The following is a 22,329-nucleotide window of genomic DNA, read 5'->3' as shown; positions in this document are numbered from 1 at the left end:
GCAATAGCACCTTTTGTTGACAGAACTCTATTAACAAAAGGCATTATTCCTCATAGAATGAAGTTTACCACCGTCGACAAAACTGCCACGTTCTGTCGACTTACTGTCGACAGAACTCGGCGGTAGTGTAGACGCAGGTATAGTTTTGTCAACAAAAGTCAACTTTTGTGAGAAAACCCTGTGGTCTAGACACACTCTGCCTGACCACATTGACCAGAAAGAGACCCAGATGTTTTTATCACTTTAACCAGCTCCAGCCGAATCCCAAACGCCACCTGGGAGGTGAGACTTTGTCTTTTTCGTCCCTTCCCCCTCCCTCTTGTATGTTCTTCCTTCCTCATCTCTCCTATCCCTCTCCATTTCTCTTCTATCTACTAAGAGTCTGGCTTAGCCAGCCAAGTCAACAGAGTCTCTTTGCAACACTACTGCAAGTCTCTGACCAGAAAGAGGTAAGGAAAAACCATGCACTAACTAGCCCCGTGCTGGTACAAGATGCTGGTACATGGAGTGGCTGATCAGACCATGTGCTCTGCCTGTGTTTCTCCAACCATGGGGTTGTAAGTGACAGTCAACATCAGAGAGAAAAGCTGCATTTTCTGTCATGGCAGTTCTTTCCTCTTGTGTACCTTTGTCTTGTGTTTGTCTTCTAGGAAATGGGATCAAAATTTAATGACAGCTTCAGCCTATCTCAGTGAAAGGTGGCCCATACTTGTTAATAGCGGAGGGGCAGACAGAACAGCGGCTTCAGCAGATGTTACTAAGCATGCTCAGTCCCTGGGAGCATGCTCAGTAGAAGCCAAGCTGCAACTCATGGCCCTCATGTACACCTTGCCTCTGATCTCAATTAATTTTTCCTGCTCATTTCTCAAAATGACCCATCTTTACCATCTTTAATGCCATCTAAAAGACTGTCAGACAAAGGCTTTTTCCTTCTAAAACCTCTTTCCAACTAAAGGGAAAGAGAACAAAGGATAGTGTTAAAATGAAAATAATTATTCAATATTTTATATTTCAAATAGGGCAGTCAAGTGATCAAAAAAATAGAATAATAGAATCCTAGGGCTAAAGAGACCTCAGGAGGTCATCGAGTCCAGCCCCCTGCCCAAGACAGGACCAACCCCAACTAAATCATCCCAGCCAGGGCTTTGTCAAGCCAAGACTTAAAAACCTCTAGAGATGGAGATTCCACCACCTCCCTAGGGAACCCATCCCAGTGCTTCACCACCCTCCTAGTGAAATAGTTTTTCCTAATATCCAACCTAGACCTCCCACACTGTAACTTGAGACCATTGTTCTTGTTCTGCCATCCGGCACTACTGAGAACAGCCTCTCGCCTTCCTCTCTGGAACTTCCCTTCAGCTTTTAACATTATCGTTAAACAATAATAGCTTTTTGTCTTTGAACGTTGTTTCTGTGGTGAACAATAAGAAGTCCTGTGGCACCGTATAGACTAACAGATACATGCATCTGACAAAGTGGGTCTTTGCCCATGAAAGCTTATGCTCCAATAAATCCGTTAGTCTATAATGTGCCACAGGACTTCTCTTTGTTTATGCAGATTAAGACTACCCCTCTGATCTGTGGTGAATTTACTCATGCAGTTCAGAATCCTTCCAAAACCACTCAGAGCTATGTCAGGTGACATCGGCTCTGGGTGGCACTGAAGGTGACTGTAAGGTCCTTTTGAGATGACTGTCAACTCCTGAGTCAATTTTAAATCCATGAATATTCCATGAATATATTATTTCATTCTCCGGGTAGGCTTTTGTCATCAAAAGTGAAAGATCCCAGAAATGATGGTTCCTGATTGTCTAGAATATAAGCCAACTCTTTGACTGTTTTGGTGTGTCCAGCAGCTGCCCAAAGTCTATTTTTCATGCCTTGATTGCACTGTTCATCGCTGGCTACGTGCATGGGGGTTGTGTCTAGACTGGCAAGATTTTGCGCAAAAGCATCCGTGCCACTCTAGATGCTCTTTTGCTCAAATAGTTTTAACAGAAAAACTTTTCCATTAAAAGTATTTGTGCAAAATCATGCCAGTCTAGACACAGCCATAATGTATTGGGACAGGACCTTTTTCACATCTTGGGCATGTAGGCTGGAATTTGTCCCCTTTACCATGGGAATTCTCTCTCCTTGATTTGGGGTTTTATTATAAAGGCTTTTAATACTCAACTGTCTGAGTAGGATTTCTAATGTAGTGTCAGGTGTTTCATGTTCATCAGAAAAGCCTATACTTCTCTTTTAACATTTTATCTATTGTGAAGCACCTTTGTAAATGATGGGAATTTTATACTTTTATACTTTGAAATTGAAAACTTTATTTGTCGTTTACAAATGATAAAGATGAGAATTATATTTACATTTCTTGTTTGGGGATATTTTTCCATGCAGGGCAATTCAATGAGGCAAAACTTTCCCAAACCTAAGGTATAACAAACAGCCTGAGTCTTGGTTGCAGAATGATTGTTACTTACTTATGGAAATGAAATAACTTAACCACTTCCAGTTTTGGCTTCTCTGGGGTTAATGTATAGATTCAATGTAACAACTTGCTTACCTTATTTTAAGAGGCTGGAATAACAATTGCTTTAAAATGCTTTATTTCAAATTTCAGATTATTTAATTTCAGTCCTATGATTAAAACATTCTTGTGCTGATGATGTTGCAAAAGTTGATTATCTTATTAAAAACAAGGAGAGGTCATCAAAGAATGTTTGTTCACATAAGAGTGAGAGAGGATAAAGTCTCTATTTCTCTCTGTCACACAGTTACAAAGCTATAGATTTTCTTTTTAAATGTTTTCTTTACATTAAAACTCCTCTATAAGTGATGAGGCTATTTAAACTAACCACAAATATCTTCACACTTTACAAATGATAGTCCATTAAAAGTGGTGTTAACAGGATTTATATTAAGAGGTGCTGTGTTAATTAAATGAAATCAGGTAACATAACTGTGTCACATTAAACAGAGTTAAACAAAGTTTGTGCTTTGTTGCACAGAAGCCTGAGTCTACCTTGTGTCATAGCAAACACACTGTTTGAACCTTTACCGTTTTCATTAAAGATACAAAAAAGGAAGGAAACAGGTAAAGGATTTGATATTCGTGCTGTTGATTAATCACACTTAGTTCACGTGATTAACTCAAAAATTAATTGTGATTAAACAAATTAATCATGATTAACTGGACTATTAAACAATAGAATACCAATTGAAAGGTATTAAATATTTTGGATGTTTCTCTACATTTTAAAATATATGGATTTTTATTATAACACAGAATACAAAGTATACAGTGCTCACTTCATACTATTATTTTCATTACAAATATTTGTACTGTAAAAATGGTACGCAAAAGAGGTAATATTTTTCAATTCATCTCCTGCAAGTATTGTAGTGCGATCTCTTTATCATAAAAGTGTAATGGAGAGTACGTCTACACTGCATGCCTATTTCGGAATACCGAAGATATCCCAAATTATCTACCCCATGACTGCACAACCCACTCATTATTTTTAAATATTTTTCGAAATAACGGGTGCGCTATTTCGCCATCCCAGTAAACCTTGTTGCATGAGGGATAAGGGATGACTTGAAATAGCACGTTATTTCAAAATGTGGTGCTGTGTAGATGCACCAAATTTCAAACTAATCTATTTTGAAATAGATTTGAGATAAGATACACAATTTGCATAGCACAAATTGCGTATCTTATTTTGAGTTTAGGGGTGTGGTGTAGATGCACCCTTACAAGTGTACATTGGTTATATGACTGCAGTCAAAAACAAAACATAAATTATTGACGTCTACAAGCCCACTTACTTACATTAGGAGAATTAAAAAAATATGTATTTCGTTTTTAAGAACAATTAAATAATTATTTATTTTGTTTTTTACAGTGTAAATATTTATAACAATAAAAAACTGTACACTTTGTATTAATGGAAATCAACATGAATATGTAGAAAACATCCAAACTATTTAAATAAATACTATTAGATCATTGTTACAAATATCTGTATGTGATCAAAAGGCGACAGAACAACAGCCTTCTTAGCTGCTGCATGCTCGCCAGGATGGGCCTGGTGAGGAAGGTAAAAGAGCTTGTTGGAATATTTGTTGCAACTAGAAGTTAAAAAGGAGATCCTGTGCAAATAAGCTTGAGAGACAATGATGAACTATACAGTATCCATATTCCTGACAAGAATTCTAGCCTATTGTTTCATAAAAAGTAAACTGAGAGAATGGAATGAATTGGCATAATCAAGAAAATCTCTGAGCCAGCAGCATCCCAGTGTTGCCAGCTATAAAGAAAAATGGGAAAATACAAATCTATGTGAGTCTTAAGGGATTTAATGAAGCAGTTGTGAGCGAAAATGATATCCTTCCAACACTGGAGGGCTTTCTCCCCATAGTGAAAAGATATACAATATTATCCAAGATGGACACCTCCACTGGATTCCGCCAAATTCCTTTGTCCAAAGAAAGTGCTAAGTAAGTTTCATTTATTACACCCTTTCAGAAATTTTTCTAAGAAAGTTCACCTTTCGGGAGCACCTGTGAACCTGAAATGTCATAAAGAAAGACAGCCAAACTGTAAATGAACACAAATAGAACTACAGTTTTCACAGACAATATTCTGGTCAATGGATCTTTGGTGGAAGAACACTACAAAACCCTCAACAAACCAAGCACCGCTATTGATGGAAACAAATGGCTAGCCAGAATACCAAGTCGTTGTGTGTTTGGGTCATATAATTAGAAAAACAGCATGCTTCAGAGAAGTGTAACAGGCTGATAATACTGAATTTCACAGACAGCATGACAGCGTAAATATTGTAAACCTTAGGAATGGAGAATTAAAAGAGGGGATTATAATGGAATGTTAACTGTATTTTACTGCTCAGCCGAAATGTGATTTGTCCTTTTCATATGTGTTCATTTTTTTTAATTGTATCCTTTGGTATATATGGTTGTGACTATTTTCTTCCACTATTTGATCTGAGGAAGTGGGTCTGGACCATGAAAGCTCATCATCTAATAAACCATCTTGTTAGTCTTTAAAGTGCTACATTGTCCTGCATTTTGCTTCAGCTACCCCAGACTAACACGGCTACATTTCTATCACTATTCCACTATGTGGCACTGTGTGTAAAATATCTTATTTGAGCTAAACTTAAGCAGGGCTGGCAGGGCATTAAAGAATCTTATGCTGAACACAGCTGGTGCTACAGCCAGAAGTACATGGCAGTCTGATTTGAAAGATTTGCCCACATTAACTGCCTAGCATACAAAAATGCAGCCAAACAAAAACTTCAATTTACAAAAATGGGATCTCTTAGTAGGCTTTTATTCCAGTGTAGAATAAAAATAGATAAATAAAAGACAAAAGCTATACCTTAGTGACTATACAAAGGACAGAGATAAAAGCTGCAGCCTATGATGCTGTTATCTGAAGAAACAACCCCCCACCCCAAACTCCATCCTCCTCCTTTTCTGATAATTTTTTATCTGAAACTGCTAAGTTCTCCATATGCTTCTGCTAAACATCCAAATGAAGCTTTAAAAATAAACTATTAGAAACTTCTATAACTCCCCTCACCTTTTCCTGAGATCTACTCTTTAAATAATACTCTCCTATGCCTTTAATTTCTTCTCTAGTCCCTTTACATTAGGGCTACGTCTAGACTGGCATGATTTTCCACAAATGCTTTTGACGGAAAAGCTTTTCCATTAAAAGCATTTGTGGAAAAGAGCATCTAGATTGGCATGGACGCTTTTCCGCAAAAGCACCAATCTAGACACGGTTTGGCGCAAGAAAGCCCCAATCACCATTTTCGCGATCTGGGCTTTTTTGCGCAAAACAATACCACGTTGTCTACACTGGCCCTCTTGCGCAAAAGCATTTGCGCAAGAGGTCTTTTGCCCGAATGGGAGAAGCACAGTATTTCCGCAAGAACACTGACAATCTTACATGAGATCCTCAGTGTTCTTGCAGAAATTCAAGCGGGCAATGTAGACAGCTGGCAAGCTTTTCCGCAAGAGCAGCTGCTTTTGCGGAAAATCTTGCCAGTCTAGACGCAGCCTAGGGTTTTATCATAAGAATGGCCATACTGGGTCAGACCAAAGGTCCATCTAGACCAGTAGCCTGTCTGCCAACAGTGGCCAGTGCCAGGTGTCCCGGAGGGGTTGGACCGAAGACAATGATCAAGCGATTTGTCTCGTGCCATCCGTCTCCAGCCGCTGACAAACAGAGGCCAGGGACACCATTCCTACCTCCTGGCTAATAGCATTTTTTATGGCCCCAACCTCCATGAATTTATGTAGCTTCTCTTTAAACTCTCTAATAGTTCTAGCCTTCACAGCCTCCTCCGGCAATGCCTCTTTTCAGCACTTTCTCAGGTTGTTGATCTGTCGTGTATTATTCCATGCTGTAAAGTATCAAGGACTGAAACCTATGTTAAAAAAAAGTAAAATGTAAAGTGTTAACTAAGAATAAAAAAAAAATAGGGACCCATCAATGTTAAGATAAATAAACCCTCCAAATTTAATTGTTGCTTTGCAGGTGCTGTTACAAAATAGCTCCATCTATTTTGCAATTCTGACTTAGTTACGATTTCTGGCAGCCTATGAAAAGGGGATTCCAAAAATCGGCACAATGATGGGAGAAATAATGGTAAAGCACATGCTTGCTCATGGCAAAGCATGACAATGAACAGAGGGGCAAAAACATCGTTTTACTAAAATAATATTTCAGTCATATTTCAGTGCTCCCCTAAAAGGCAGGTCCACTCTGTTGTCCCCAGACCCTGTCTCTCATGTTAAACTTTGTTAAAGCTTTATTCAATGTGATTAAAAGCAGCATGCTCAGCAGAGGCATATGGCTGTTTTAGATAAAAAAAATTTCAGGAAGAAAGGAGGAGAAGGGGTGGGGTGTGGCTATATCTTCAGATAAGAATGTCAGAGGCTACAGCACCTCTGTCTTCTGTGCAATTATAAAGCTATGGCTTTTGTTTTTAAAAAATATATTTTTTCACAGTACATTGGATTAAAAAACTTTCTTCACAATTCAGAAGTGCAGAGCCTCTTAAAGAAGCCAATGCCTTCTCTTTTTAAACTGTTTTTAGAGAGGCTTTTGTTGGGTTGGGAGTTGTAATATGCTAGGTGATCCCTCTGGACAATGTTTTCTAAAGAAGCTATCATTGTTTAAAAGTCGGGCTAGTGTATTTTTAACGTTATCCTATGATTTGTATTTTCACTGAACCTCTTCCTCTGGCTTAGACAATAGCAAAATGTATGTGAGTGGTGGGAGGAGGGCAAGAGCCCTACTCAGTGTGGATTTGTATACAAGATTTTATCCTGGATCCGTCTCATAAAGCTTTCAGCTGAAACTTCTTAAAGACCAGTCATGCCAAAGGAACCAGCTGCTAATATCCAAGAAAATTCTAACACAAAAGAGAGAATGGGCACAAGGGATGGAAAAGCGGGACTAAATATAGTTACCAACATTAATTATGTGGGGCCATGTCAGTGTGATGATAAATCAAATGGGGGGAAAAATAAATTGTTTTGCAGGTGGTGTTAGAACAGATTGCTACAAAAGTGACAAGATTGATGCATTTTGATTATACCACAGGGCTCTTTCATCAGTACAGCAAAAATGTTTGTTTGTTTGTTTGTTTGTACTTGTTGTTTTGCATCAATAAATATGCACAGGATAGTCATTGACTTTCCCCCCATCGTTCTTGTAGGTTTCATGGTGTCACAGCTTTTCTGTTAGGGTCCAGAGTGTGACTTCAGGCACTAGCAAATGAGTAACTAGCAACTGCTTTTGAGGTAATTCTATAAAACAGAGGCAGGACAGATAAAGGGTTTGGTTGTATTAGTGCTTTTCGACTCAATCAGAAATGACCACTCTTGGAATTATGTCCCAGTATGAATATTCCTTATTCTGAGGCCTTTGTGTTATTCATTTGCTCTTTCTGACGCTCTACTTACAATCTCCTCCCCACCACACAGATACCCCTGAACCCTTTTGCAACTACTCCCTCCTTCATGTTAGCATCTTTTGGAATATGTCTACACTGTGGGGTTTTCCGGGATACCTGTGGTATTCCGGAAAATCTCCGCCACATCCAGGGAATGCGTTTGCTCTTCCGCTTTTTTTCATGGAAGAGCAGACATGCTCTTTTGCAGAACCCTGTATACCTCGTTCTACAAGGAATAACAGCTCCTCCGAAAGAAAAAGCCTCTTCTGGAAAAGCAATCGGAAAAAGCTATAGTATAGATATAGCCTTGGATGTTAGTACAGGCACTCCCTGAGTTACAAACATCCAATTTAGGAACATCTGCACATGCAAACGAAAGCTCACCTGCAGCCTCAGGGAAGCAGGCAAGAGGTACAGGTGGTGGTGAGCAGCGCAAGTGCTGGTCGGAGGACTCCAGAGGAGCAGAGGATGGTCACGCAGCCAGTGGCTGGAAAGAAGCAGCGTTTTAAACTGGAAACTGCTGCTTTTCTCCAGCCACCAGCAATATGGTCAGCCCTTGTTCCTCCAGAGTCCTCCAGACTGCGCTTGCACCGCTCGCCAGCTCCTGGTGTGTGGGGGCCAGGTACATCCTGCGGTATGGCCAGGAGAGGGGGCTGACCTCCAAATCTTCCTCTAATTAAACCTGCCTTTCCTAAAGCACCAGCATTCAAGGGTTAGGGTTAGGGTTAAAATAGTTTCTACTCTTTTTCATTGCAAATATACAGTATTTCTGCTCCATTGTTAATTAAATAGGCTTTTATGGGCTAGCCTGGGAACCTAACTACCATTTAGAACATTGTTTCTATGGGAAAATGCATTCTGAGTTCCAAACTATCAACTTACAAACGAACCTTTGGAACACGACCTGTTCGTAAGTTGGGGACTTCCTGTAGCTGGTTTCTCTGGCGTGACGGGCTTCTCCTGCCAGTTGTCGAGGGGCGGTTAGCACAAAGTTTTATGAGATGGATCGAGGATAAAGCAAAGAATCCCAGAGCAGGAAATGAAACTGCAGATGAAAGGGATTGGCCTTATCCCTTGTATATAACTAACGTATCAGGCATTGCCAGCAAGGCAAGAGGTTGAGCTGTGCAGATTACCTTTTTCTTTTGGAAAATGCCAAGTCTAGATCCTTCCTGGAAGAGCAATTCCCCCTCCTCTCCCACATATTTGTTTATAGTGAGTTAGTGGGCCAAATTCACCTCTGGAGCGAGTGCCTTTGACTTCCACTAGCTTATTGTGTCTGGTTTTGTCAGTGTTGTGTTTGACCCAGGGCATAGGTCATTTTAATAGGCTTCTCATCTGGACCTTAAACCTAAGGAACAACCACATCACTCATTCCTCATCCTTTCATCTCATCCCACACTATAGCGCAGCTTGAAGCTCTTCCCATCCTGTTCCTGCCTCAGACAGCACTGCGGATGAACTGAACAGTAGTGCTTATCCAATGGGATGAGTCCCAACCCTTTTAAAGCCAGGGGGGATCTGTCTGCAGGTTGAACCTCTCTAGTCCAGAACTCTCTGATCTGGAAACATCCATGGTCCGGAGTGATTTTCATTAGCCAGATGTTCACTTTTCATGGGTGTGGCCAAGTTTCCCACAGTCCCATAAGGTTTGTTTACAGCCACCAATCCTGGCTCTCAGTGTTCTGTGCTATTCTTTGGCTCCAATTTACCCCTAAATGTCCTCGAGCAGCCCAGGAAGCAGTGGAAGTGTTGGTCATGAGGCTAGACAATACTGACCTCCCATGGTCGAGAAAATTCTCTGGTTTGGAACCGGTCAGGTCCTGAGGGTGCCGGACTAGAGAGGTTCAACTTGGACTGACTTCTGGGCTCTTCAGTGCAGGCCTGATGTCAGTACTGCAGAAACCAGCTCTGTCATGGAAACGGTGCAAGGCCTTCCACATGCCGCAGAGCACCCTCAGCGCCTCTTGAAATCAACGGAATGGCATTCGGCTGAGCCCAGCGTGGTCCACACGCCTGTCGACCGCGTCCTCAGTCCCTCGCTTTCATAAGCACAAGGGGCAAAGGGCACAGTCAAAACAGATAAAGTAGCTCCACGAGGGTCCCTCACCTGGCTCCTTGAGGAAGTGGATGAGGACCTTCGGGCAGGGCAATATAAGAGTCTCACCAACCTCTGCATCCGGCCAGCACACTAACCTGTCCCATGTTTGCCGGCAGCCTGCCAGGGAAGGAAAAACATGTTTTAAAGCACGTTTATATCTGCACATGGAGAGGCTAATTTTAGACGGGCTGCGACATGTGAGAGTGCGTCGGACCGGGTGGGGGAGGGAAGCACGAAGAACGTTTCTGCAACCAGCTCGCATTATGGTATCTGTCCAACTTGCTGGTCTCATTCATTTATTTCTTTTTTCCCACTGGCCTCTTGCAAGCAGCACAGAAAGAGTAGGCTTTGGGGAGGGACCAGGATAAGGAGAGGGAGGCATCGCAGTGCACTCGGATGGAGAAATGATTCCACGCCGATGAGGCGGCGTGGCAAAGGGCACAGCATCAGGAGCGAGAGAAGGAAATGAAGGGTGGCGGAATGTGATCAAACAGCTGAACAGTGAGGTGAGGCCTGGGAAAAGGCAGGTGGGATGTCAAGCGAAAGACAAAAATCACTTGAGCTTGAGGCACAAGCCAATGGGAAGCCACAGGAAAGAAGCCAAAGGTCTGAATACAGGTCTAGAACTGAGCGGGGAGGATTCAATTGTTTCTCCGAACTGGATTTTGCAACCCTGATCATTCCCTGTGTGACTCGCCGCCCCCTGGAGCTGCCGCCAACCGTACCTGCAGTTTCATTTCCACGCTCTTCCACTTCCCGCAGACATTCGGTCTCATCTTTCTTCAGCTCAGCTACAAAATCACATTCTGGATGGGTTTGCCCAACCACCTACAACGAGACACGTCCCATGAGAGTGCTTAGCCCTGACTTGGGGCTTAGGAATAAAAATGTCGATGAGTTTGGCCCCATGGACAGCACCATTCTGCTATTTAGCTCCAGCTCGATAGGGCCAGCTCCTCAGCTGGTGTAAATGAGCAGACTTCTGTTGAAGCCAGTGTCACTATTGCTGATTTATACCAAGGACCAAAGGCTCAGCTGGTATAGCCCCATGAACTTCATAGCTGACATTCTGTCCCCAGCTAAACATTGACTTGGAAGGCTGTTCATTGCTGAAGCATCAGCCATAAGTTTTGCCCTCTGCGAGATTGGTGTCTAAGGGTACGTCTAGACTACAGGCTTTTGTTGACAGAGGCTTTGTCGACAGATACTGTCGATAAAGCACCTGTCGACAAAAAGCGTCTAGACTACAGCCAGTTCTGTCGACAAAGCAAGCTGCTTTGTCAACATGAGAGTGTAGATGCAATAAATGCCTTCCGTTGACAGAACTCTGTTGACAAAAGGCATTATTCCTCATAGAATGAGATTTACCGCCGTCAACAAAACTGTTGAGTTCTGTCGACATTATGTTGACAGAATTCAGCGGTAGTGTAGACGCAGGTATAGTTTTGTTGACAAAAGTCCACTTTTGTCGACAGATTCCTGTAGCCTACACACACCCTAACAAGCATCTCCGGAAACTGACTTCTAAGGGAATGGCTCTGTTGTCGTCTCATGCCCTTTGCCTTTCTCCCACACAAATGATGTTATGGGCAGGACATAATCCTCTGTGCTTGGAGGCTCTCACAACCACATCTTCCGATGGACAAGTCCTATCCTTCACTCCTGGTGTGCTGTGGTATAGCGGGAGAGATGTGCATAGAGGATTTTAACCAAAGATCTCTCTTCCCCATGCTACAGCAAAGCCGGATTCCAACCCAGACCTGCAAAGAGTCAAGTAGGACAAGAATGCCAAGGCCACAAATAGGCATAATCTACTGGATTTTCCATGGCACCCAATCAGGTGGCAAGTACATTGTGCCAGTGAGACTATTTGACAATTTCATGTCTTTATTTTCGGTGGGAGAGAAAAATGCCAATTTGTCAAAACCAAAACTTTTGGTAGGAAAGGGTCAGTTTCAACTGTGTTTGACCAGGCGAGGTTTATGGTGTCCTGGATAAAATTTGTAGTCACAGGGAGCCCTGCTGGAGAGTACCCATTAGCCTGATGGCTATGCCACTGACCTTGGATATGGATGACACGGATTGAAGTCCAAATAAAGTAGAGCAGGGACTTGAAGCTACTTCTTATATCCCTGGCAAGTGTCCTAACTACTGGGCTATTGGAACTATTCTCCCTCTCTGTTTTTTCTCCCTCTCTGTTTTTTCTCCCCAAATAAGTCAAAAGATCTCAGTTTTATCCCACTGCAAAAGGAAAACTATTTTGAAATCTCCGTTTCTTTCACAGGAAGGGCAAACCATTTCCCACCCAGCTCTACTGTGTGCTGCAAGCGCTCCTGCCCCCTGAAGGGGACAATGTCATATACCTTGATCTCCTGGCACCATTTTTCTCTGCATCATCCAGAATTCTCATATATCAACATATGGCCCTCTGTGTTCCACCCAGCCTCCACCCATGCTTTTTAGTCAGAGCAGAACTGTTATCTATCCATGCATTCTTTAAAAAAAAACAAAAACCAATCAAAAGAAGATGAAATCTACTAACTGAACAGGTGGCTGACTAAATTCGACTCAGCTCATATTCACTCAGGAAGGATAAATATTCAGCAAGTTTGGGAAATAAATCTCTTGCTTTCAGGTCATTCAGAGGACAGAATGTAACGGTCCTAATACGCCAATGTTCTCCATTCATATTTACATGCTTGTACCAAGCTGATACACTGACCTTTTGAACTGATTGCTTATTAGCTTACCATCTGAGGCTCAGTTCCTGCTCCTAATGAAGACACTGAATGTTTTGCCATTGCATTAGGTCCCATGAGTAACGGGAAAGAAAGAGATTAGTTAGATCCAGGATTCCATGCCAGGGAATTCCATACACAGCCAGGGGTGTTTTGATTTCAGGACTTGAAAATGGACTGGTGACATTGGGCTGCGTGTGACTCTATAAATCCAGAGGAGATATTCTGACACTGTTTTCTATGCCCCCTACCTTTAAATGCAGTCTTCCTTTTTGTCTGTTAGGGTATGTCTAGACTGCATCCCTTTGTCAGCAGAAGGATGCAGGTTAGGCAGGTCGACATTGCAAATGAGGCAGGGATTTAAATATCCCGTACCTAATTTGCATAAAAATGGCTGCTGCGTTTTGCCGACTCAGCAGTTTGTTGGCAAAAAGCAGCAGTCTATAGGGGGATCCATTGAGAAAGAAAGCCTTTTTCAACAGATCCCTTATGCCTCCTTGCAAGGAGGTTTACAGGATCTGTCGAAAAAAGCTTTCTTTCTTGACAGATCCCCCTCTAGACTGTCACTTTTTGTAGACAAAGTGCTGAGTCGGCAAAACGCGGTGGCCATTTTTATGCAAATTAGGCACGGGATATTTAAATCCCTGCCTCATTTGCAATGTCGACCTGCCTAACCTGCATCCTTCTGTGGACAGAGGGATGAAGCCTAGACATACCCTTAGAGAGCAGTCCATGAAGTCAATCTGAGGTGTCTATGAAAGTGACAGTTCAATACTGCACACAGTCCCTTTGTAATTTCTTATGTGGGCTTACATTTGCCCTTCCTTTGTAGTGTTTCTTAATCAGAAATGGAAGTCATTTCTACTGAAAGGCCATGGCTTGGTCCTGCTGTATGAAAACCACAGCAGAAAATAGGCAAGTTAACTACACTGCACGGCTATTTCGGGATAAGTCTACACAAGCCATTTTGAAATGACAGGTGCGCTATTTCAGCATTCCGGTAACCATTATACCACAAGGGTTAAGGGATGTCTTGAAATAGCATGTTCATTCAAAATTTGGCACTGCGTAGATGCACCTATTTCCAAAATAAGGGTATGTTGACACTACAGCACTAATTCAAACTAACTTAATTCGAACTAAGCTAATTCGAACTAGTGCATGTAGACCTAAAAACTAATTCCAATTAGCGTTTTGCTAATTTGAACTAGCATGTCCACATTGAGTGGACCCTGAACCGAAGTTAAGGCTGGCCAGAACCAGTGCCAGCAGGGCATCAGGTTAGGATTTAGAGTGAGGAGCTGCTGCCTCAGACTAGCCGAGGGCTGTGCTTAAAGGGAACCCAACTCCTACCCAAGACAGACAGTTCTCAGGGTTGCCCGCTTGCTTGTCTACCTCGAGGAGGGACAGCAAAGCAGTCCTGTCTTGAAGTGCCCTTAGTGCCCTCATTCGGCATATCACAGCACTCAGCCATCAGCCTGGCTGCACTTGCCACAGGCTGCCATCCGGAGGGGTCAATCGGGGGGCTGTCAGGATCCAGGAGGCCCTGCAGGAGAGCTTTCACCCCGAGCAGCCCGCAGAGCCACCCCAGTCCTCCCCATCGGGGGCTCGTGCCCCATTCCTCCCTCACTTCCTTCCACTTACCCCTCCCTAGCCCCCCTTCCTGATGTAAAAAATAAAGGACACGTGTGTTCAAAAATAGAAACTCTCTTTATTGAACAAAACTGGGGGGAGGGATTAATCTCTGGGGAGACTGGGGAAAGGAGGTGGGAGAGGAGAAGAGAGAGGGTGGGAGAGGGGAGGGGGAAACCTGGGAGGAGGGAGCTGGAAGGGGTAAACCAGGGGAAGAAGGAGGAGGGGAAGTATAAAACTATGGTACGCCATATCTTCAGTACTGTGTACAGATGTGGTCTCCTCATCTCAAAAAAGATGTTTTGGCCTTGGAAAGGGTTCAGAAGAGGGCAACTAAAATGATCAGGGGTTTGGAACAGGTCCCATATGAAGAGAGGCGAAAGAGACTGGGACTTCTCAGCTTAGAAAAGAGGAGACTGAGGGGGGATATGATAGAGGTCTATAAAAGCATGAGTGGGGTGGAGAGGGTGCATACAGAAAAGTTCTTCATTAGTTCCCATAATAGAAGGACTAGAGGACACCAAAGGAAAGGAATGGGTAGCAGGCTTCAGACTAATAACAGAAAGTTCTTCTTCACAAAGCAAAGAGTCAACCTGTGGAACTCCTTGCTGCAGGAGGCTGTGAAGGCTACAACTAGAACAGAGTTTAAAGAGAAGAGAGATCAATTCATGGAGGTTGGGTCCATGGAGTGGTATTAGCTGGGGGTAGGAGTGGTGTCCCTACCCGAAGTTTGTGGAAGGCTGGAGAGGGATGGCATGAGACAAATGGCTTGGTCACTGTCTTTGGTCCATCCCCTCCAGGGTGCCTAGGGTTGGCTGCTGTCAGCAGACAGGTTACTGGGCTAGATGGACCTTTGGTCTGACCCAGTACGGCCATTGTAAGCTCAGGGCTCAGGGTCGGGGGTCTCAGTGGACCACCTTGATTTTCATGCACATCTGCTCCTGGGTGGCCAGGCTGGCAGCTCTCCTGCCCTAGACGGCCGCTTTCCTGTGCCTAGTGCGGAGGTCATGGACGAGGTCCACGATGTCTGCACTGGACCAGGCGGGTGCCCGCCTCTTGCGGTCCCGGGCAAGCTCCCGGGAGCCGCCAGCCTGGTCCCGGGAAGAGGGGGAGGACTGGGGAGCATCGGGTGGCTGGCTCGAGCCGTGCCAGGTGCAGGGTCTGCTGGCTGGGTGCTGGCAGGCTTGCACCTGGCACGGGCACCGTAGCCAGCCCGTGCCCCTTTAAGGGGTCCAGGGCCGGGAGGGGGGCAATAGAGTTTCCCTGGGGGAACCAGGGAAAACTGGGAAGGGCTAGCCTCCCACTAGTTCGAATTAAGGGGCTACACACCCCTTAATTCGAACTAGTAAGTTCGAACTAGGCTTAGTCCTCGTACAATGAGGTTTACCTAGTTCGAACTAAGCGCTCCGCTAGTTCGAATTAAGTTCGAACTAGCGGAGCGCTAGTGTAGCGCCTATCAAAGTTAATTCGAACTAACGTCCGTTAGTTCAATGAACTTTGTAGTGTAGACATACCCTAACATAGTTTAAAGAGAAGTTAGATAAGGTCATGGAGTTTGGGTCCATGGAGTGGTATTAGCCAGGGGGTAGGAATGGTGTCCCTGGCCTCTGTTTGTGGAAGGCTGGAGATGGATGGCATGAGACAAATGGCTTGGTCATTGTCTTTGGTCCATCCCCTCCGGGGTAGCTGGTGTTGATCGCTGTCGGCAGACAGGCTACTTGGCTAGATGGACCTTTGGTCTGACCCAGTATGGCCGTTCTTATGTTCTTATGTTCTAAGCTCAGGGCTCAGGGTTGGGGGTCTCACTGGACCACCCTGATTTTCATGCAAACCTGCTCATGGGTTCACATGTGGCCTTTGGTGGCCAGGCTGGCAGCTATCCTGCCTTAGACGGTCACTTTCCTGTGCCTAGTGTGGAGATCGTGGACATTGGAGGCCTCCCTGCAAACCTGGATGAGGTCCACGATCTCTGCACTAGACCAGCTGGGTGCCCACCTCTTGCAGCCCCAGGCAGGCTCCTGGGAGCCTCCAGCCTGGTCCCGGGAAGAGGCGGAGGGCTGGGTGGCAGCGGGTGGCTGGCTCATGCTGTGCCAGGTTCAGGGTCTGCTGGCTGGGTGCTGGCAGGCTTGCACCTGGCACAAGCACCATAGCCAGCCCATGCCCCTTCAAGGGCTCCGGGGCCGGGAGGGGGGCAGAAGAGTTTCCCTGGTTTGGCCCAGAGTGGCCACCAGGGAAAGCTGGGAAGAGCTAGCCTCCCACTAGTTCAAATTAAGTGGCTACACAGCCCTTAATTCGAACTACTTAATTCGAACTAGGCGTTAGTCCTCATAGAATGAGGTTTACCTAGTTCGAATTAAGCGCTCCGCTAGTTCAAATTAAGTTCGAACTAGCGGTTTGTATGTGTAGTGCCTATGAAAGTTAGTTCGAACTAACGTTCGTTAGTTCGAACTAACTTTGTAGTGTAGACATACCCTATGAAAGTTAATTTGAACTAACGGCTGCTAGTTCGAATTAACTTTGTAGTGAAGACATACCCTAAGCGATTTTGAAATAGATTTGAAATAATTTACACCATTTGTGTAGCACAAATTGCCTATCTTATTTCGAGTTTAGACGCACCCTCAGAGAATGGACATTTTATAGGTTCAGTGAACTCTGTCTAAAAATAACTCAGCAGGGTGTAAATGTATCCATTTGCACGGTCAAAAGAACTTCTGCATGTGAAAACAACATTGGAGTCCACTAAACTATTCCAGGTGAGGACAAAACAATGTTTGACTTTGTCACAGCCTCAGGAAAACACATTTTTAGGGCTTTTTGCTTGTTTAGTCTCCAAAGTTGGAAGAACTTTTACCACATGCCCCTTGGTTAACGTGTAAGTTTAATTTACGGCAGGCCATTTAAAAGTTCTGGTTTCTCCTTGAAAGAGGTCACAAGCATTTGCAACTTCCTCTAATTATAATAAGAGCTGTAGGTTCTCAGCCATGGTATTTTTTATAATGGATAGAAAACTCAGAGAAAATTTCAAACCTGTGTTCAAGTATGTGTCTATGTATCTATTGGCTATCTATCTAAAAGTCCTCGTTGGCAGAATAGGCAGAGGATAGCAAGGATAATGTTACAATGGCTGTGAAGACAGATGAAGGATGGAGTGGACAGGAGATTCCCAATCATTGTAGATTCCATGACATTGGACCCGGACCTTCTATCCATCAAGGATTGTGTGGAGGCTGCAGTGCAACTGTTCTGCCTCTTCATCACCATGACTCTCCATCTCATTAATGGCAAGCTTCCAGATGGTGTGAAGATTGTCTACAGAACGAATGGAATGCTTTTAAGCCTCAGGAGACTGAAGGCAAAAAGCAAGTCCTCCACAACTTTGATCACGGAGCTCCAGTACGCAGTACGCTGCTCTTTCCCTCGTGACTCTTCAGACCATCTTAAGCTCCTTCGCTGAAGCATACGAGAATCTTGGCCTCACACTGAACATCAAAAAGACCAAAGTGCTCCATCAACCCTCACCGACGAGACAATCTCATGTGCCCTCTATTAAAATCAACAGAGAACTGCAGGAAAATGTGGAGCATTTCCCATACCTTGGGAGTCATCTCTCCACCAAAGTTGACATTGATGTGGAAATCCAGCATCTCCTGAGCTGCGCAAGCTCTGCTTTTGACCACCTGAGATGAAGGGTCTTTAAGAACTGGGACATCAGTGCCAAGACAAAGCTCCTTGTGTACCGTGCAGTGGTTATTCCAACACTGTTGTATGCATGTGAAACCTGGACAGCATATAAGCGTCACCTGAAGGCACTTGAACAATACACTTATTCCCAGTGTACCTAGTATAAGTGCAAAAACTCTGCCTTGTAGATGTAGCCCTACTGGGTGTGGTTCACTGTTCCATGTGATGACAGTTAGACCACTTGCAGAGAGATGAATGAGTTTTTGTTTTACAGCTGGCTTTTAGCTCAAAGTTCTAGAGACTCATGCACAAAGCTCCAGAGGTCCCATGTTCAGTTCCACCTGTTGGTGTCATAAGTGGGGGCTCATCTGGTGTTTCAACTGGGTTTCTAAAGCTCAGGATGCATTTCCTCATCTCAGGGAAGTGTGTACCTCACACATCTACCCAATATGGTTCACTGTAGTGGCATTTAGACCACTTACAGAGAGAGAATGGGTGTGCTCTATAATCTGAGAGCCAGCTGGCATTTAACTCACGCTGTAGTGGCTCATGCACTAAGCTCCACAGGTCCCCAGGTTGGTTCTGTCTGTTGGTGTTACACTAACACAAGCTGAAGTCAGGTAATGGAAGGGGATGAATATCCTGCTTTCTGCCAAGGCAGTGTATAGTTGGAGGAACAGGTGAGAAGTGATACCAAATTGGCACAGGACTGGGAAATAGAGCCATACTTGTAGCCACCTCTTACTCCTACAATGCTCTAATCAAAATCGACAGTTGGAACACACATAAATTATGGGAGCATGAACTATGGGACCCCAATTTGAACTTTAAGTCTTGGGCCCATCTCTAGCAATGATCCCTTATCTACTTTTCTTCCCATTTTCTGCTCCTGCGGTCTGATCCATCAGTGATTGACCAGGTGACACAGAACAAGCAGACCTACTAAACTCTGTGGAGTTACACATGGGGTAAGATGGACTGCATGACTTAAGGGGATGTGTACACTTGCACCCCTATTCGAGAGAGGGATGCAAATGCAGCTGAGCAAAACTGCGAATGAAGTGCGAATTTGAATTTCCTGTGCTTCATTTGCATATTTGCATTATGGCGCTATTTCAAAAAAAGAAATGCTGCCTAGATGCGGTTATTTTGAAAGAAAACCCTTCTTCCGAAATAACTGGTAAACCTCATTGTAGGAGGAATACGGGTTATTTCAGAAGAAGGGTTTTCTTTCGAAATAACCGCATCTAGACAGCATTTATTTTTTCGAAATACTGCTATAATATACTGCTATAATATAACAGTGCTATATAACGCAAATATGCAAATGAAGTGTGGGAAATTCAAATCCGTGCTCCATTTACAAATTTCACTCAGCTGCATTTGCATCCCTCTCTCGAAAGAGGGTGCAAGTGTAGACATATCCTTAAGAAAGTCAGGATCAGAAGCTTAGCAGATAACCATTTCATTACCTGTTTCAAGAAGGGGAGGGCACTTGACACCTTACAGCAGGCTCTGAGCCACTCATGGGGTCAAACACACAGTCCTTTCCCTCACAGCTGCATTAGCCCAGTATATATAAGATGAGCTAAGAAGGTGGAGGAGAAAATATTTCACTCCCAGAATTCTTCATGCTGTGTCACTTCACACATTATGGCTTGCAGACAGTCTGTGCCCACTCAGAGCTAGAAATCTTGAAGTTGCCCTAGCTGCTCAAGTTTTAGAGTTGGGTCAGAAAAGATGGCCTCCAAACCAGGTGTGATTATAGTCTCCTGGCCTAATATTTTTAAAGTGAATTGGTGATTCTGGGGACTGTATTTATGTGGGCTAAATCTGAGCTGTTATAAAGGACCTGTTTTTCAGAAACCACAACATAGCTGTCAGGTGGAAAATGACACCTTAAAGTATTTCAAATTGGCTATCCAAAATCACTAGGTACTTATGTAAATTGTGGCCAAGCATATTCAAATGGTTATACAATATATGTACATGATGCCTTCACTGAGATATCAAATACAGCAGAGGCCATTGGTCAATCACTGACAAAGAAACAGGTTGGAATACACAGAGAGTAAAAATATCCTGCAAATGCCAGATCAGTACCAAGTTAAAAAGAAAAAGAATTCTTTCTCCTGGGGTACATCTACACAGCAGCATTATTTCGGAATAACATCCATTATTCTGAAATAATGAGGGGAACATCTACACAGCTAGCCCGTTATTTCAAAATAATTTCAGAATAATGGGCAGTTTATGTCAGTGTTTGTAAACTTTATTCCACGAGGAATAACATCTCTTCTGAGATAGCTATTTTGGCATAGCACTAGTGTGGACACTCCACTGCTACTATTTCGAAATAGCTCCTCCCCAGGCCATTCAAAGTAATTACCTCCCAGTGCTTCCTGGGGCTCTAATTTGAGGTAGCACATCCACATTAGGGGAGCCAGCCGCAGACTAATTGACAGGCTTCCCTGTAGTGTAGATGTGCTATTTTGAAATAAGCTATTTCAGAGTATTTCTTCTGGAATAGCTTATTCTGAAATAATCGTGCAGTGTAGACATAGCCCTGGTCACAAATGAATGTCGATTTAACCAGAACCTGTCCCAGACTCAGGATGCGTCCATCTACACAGCACCCTAAACTCGAAATAAGATACGCAATTTGCGCTATGCAAATTGCGTATCTTATTTTGATTCTATTTTGAAATAACTTATTTTGAAATTTGGCGTGTCGAGACAGTGCCAAATTTCTAAATAAAGCACTATTTTGAGATACTCGTTAATCCTCATGGAACAAGGGTTACAGGGATGCCGTAATAGCATGCCAATTATTTTGAAAAATATTTCAAAATAACGGGCAAGACACCCATTAAGATGTGGGGTTAAGACGTGGGGTAGCTATTTTGAGATACTTCCGTTATCCCAACATAGCCACACAATGTAGATGTACCCTGAGTCTTCTCTCCCATGTTGGAAAGGAGAAGTTTACTGTTCGTACAATAGTAAGACTTCAGCTCATTCAGCTTCTGAGCAGCAAAACTCATGGCCCTGGTTTATACCAGTGCTTGATTTCAAAATAACTCCCTTTGATTGAATTTATACATGAAGTGTCCACATTGCAAAGCCCGCTATTTTGAAAAAGGGGCCACTTATTTCAAAATCTGTACTCCTGCTTTTCTCGGGGAATAACACTAATTTCAAAATAGTTATAGTGAAAAAGCGGTAGTGGGAACACTCCTGTTCCGCTATTTCAGAATAACTACTCCCCAGAGTAATTTGAACTAATTATTCCACAGTGATTTCTGGGGCTCTAAGTCAAGGTAGCACAGCCACATTAACGGAGCCTGCCTCAGACTTATTTTGAGGCTCTCCCATAGTGGGGACATGCTATTTCGATTTTGTAAAATCGGGAGTCATTAAGTCGAATTTAGTTATTTTGAAATAGTTTCCTAGTGTAGAAATGGCCATGATGTTTCTGAAGAGCTGATTTGGGATGCTAGAGGATGAAAACCAATGTTGCTGGTACATTTGAGGTATCCATGCAGGAGCAGAGAGCTTTCAGAATTAAAGGACCAAATTCCAATTCCCTTTGCCCACACTGGACAGAACATTACTCCATATGGTGTCATTGAAATTAATGGGTCTTCTCATGAGGAATAGTTCTACTGAACCTGAAGAAGGGTATCAGAATTGCTCCCAGAGGAAAAAGGAGAATTTTTTTATTTGTCAGAAAGAGCCAGGGTGAGGATAATAAATAAACACAGCAGTGTCAGGTAAATAGTTATCAGGGCTAAGATTGCTTCTCTTTTCCTATTGGTAGATGTAAGCAAGCTATAAGCCCCACTTACAATGGAAAGGAGAAAAAAGTTTCTAATATTCTGTTCTATAAGATCAATGACATTTTTTCCTCAGGGCACAATACAATGTGAATGAAACAAACCAATCTGACCTAAAAAAATAGTTGTATAAAGATCATGATGAATATTTCTGATTAGTTTCCTGCAAGAAGTAAATAAACTATTCATCTTGTTGGCGATGTAAAATTAAACTGCCTGAGTTAAAAAAAAGTAAATTGAGATGTATTCCAAACATCAAGCCTGTTTCCTGAGCTGTTGAGTAATCATAAGTCAAATGGAATTGTGCGCTCCCATCCCCTCTGAAAATCAGGCTGCGATTGTCACCT

The 22,329-nt window shown here is 43.3% G+C and overlaps 1 protein-coding gene across 1 annotated transcript in view; it reads right to left on the bottom strand.

Moving 5' to 3' along the window:
* The window catches only part of GHRHR (growth hormone releasing hormone receptor), a 40,007-nt gene extending 21,898 nt beyond the window's left edge, over nucleotides 1–18,109 (bottom strand). The window contains exons 1-3 of the mRNA XM_089776020.1: nucleotides 18,059–18,109; nucleotides 10,818–10,920; nucleotides 10,102–10,209 (exon numbers count right to left, since the gene is read on the bottom strand). Coding sequence (XP_089632146.1) covers nucleotides 10,102–10,209; nucleotides 10,818–10,920; nucleotides 18,059–18,109 — 262 coding nt within the window. The remainder of the gene's footprint in view (nucleotides 1–10,101; nucleotides 10,210–10,817; nucleotides 10,921–18,058) is intronic.
* Nucleotides 18,110–22,329: the final 4,220 nt, after the last annotated feature.

The sequence above is a fragment of the Pelodiscus sinensis genome, chromosome 2, assembly GCF_052426305.1.
Source record: "Pelodiscus sinensis isolate ZL-2025 chromosome 2, ASM5242630v1, whole genome shotgun sequence".
In the NCBI taxonomy this organism is placed as follows: Eukaryota; Metazoa; Chordata; order Testudines; family Trionychidae; genus Pelodiscus; species Pelodiscus sinensis.
Note: the sequence above shows the minus strand (reverse complement) of the source record. Positions and strands in the feature narration are given on the sequence as shown.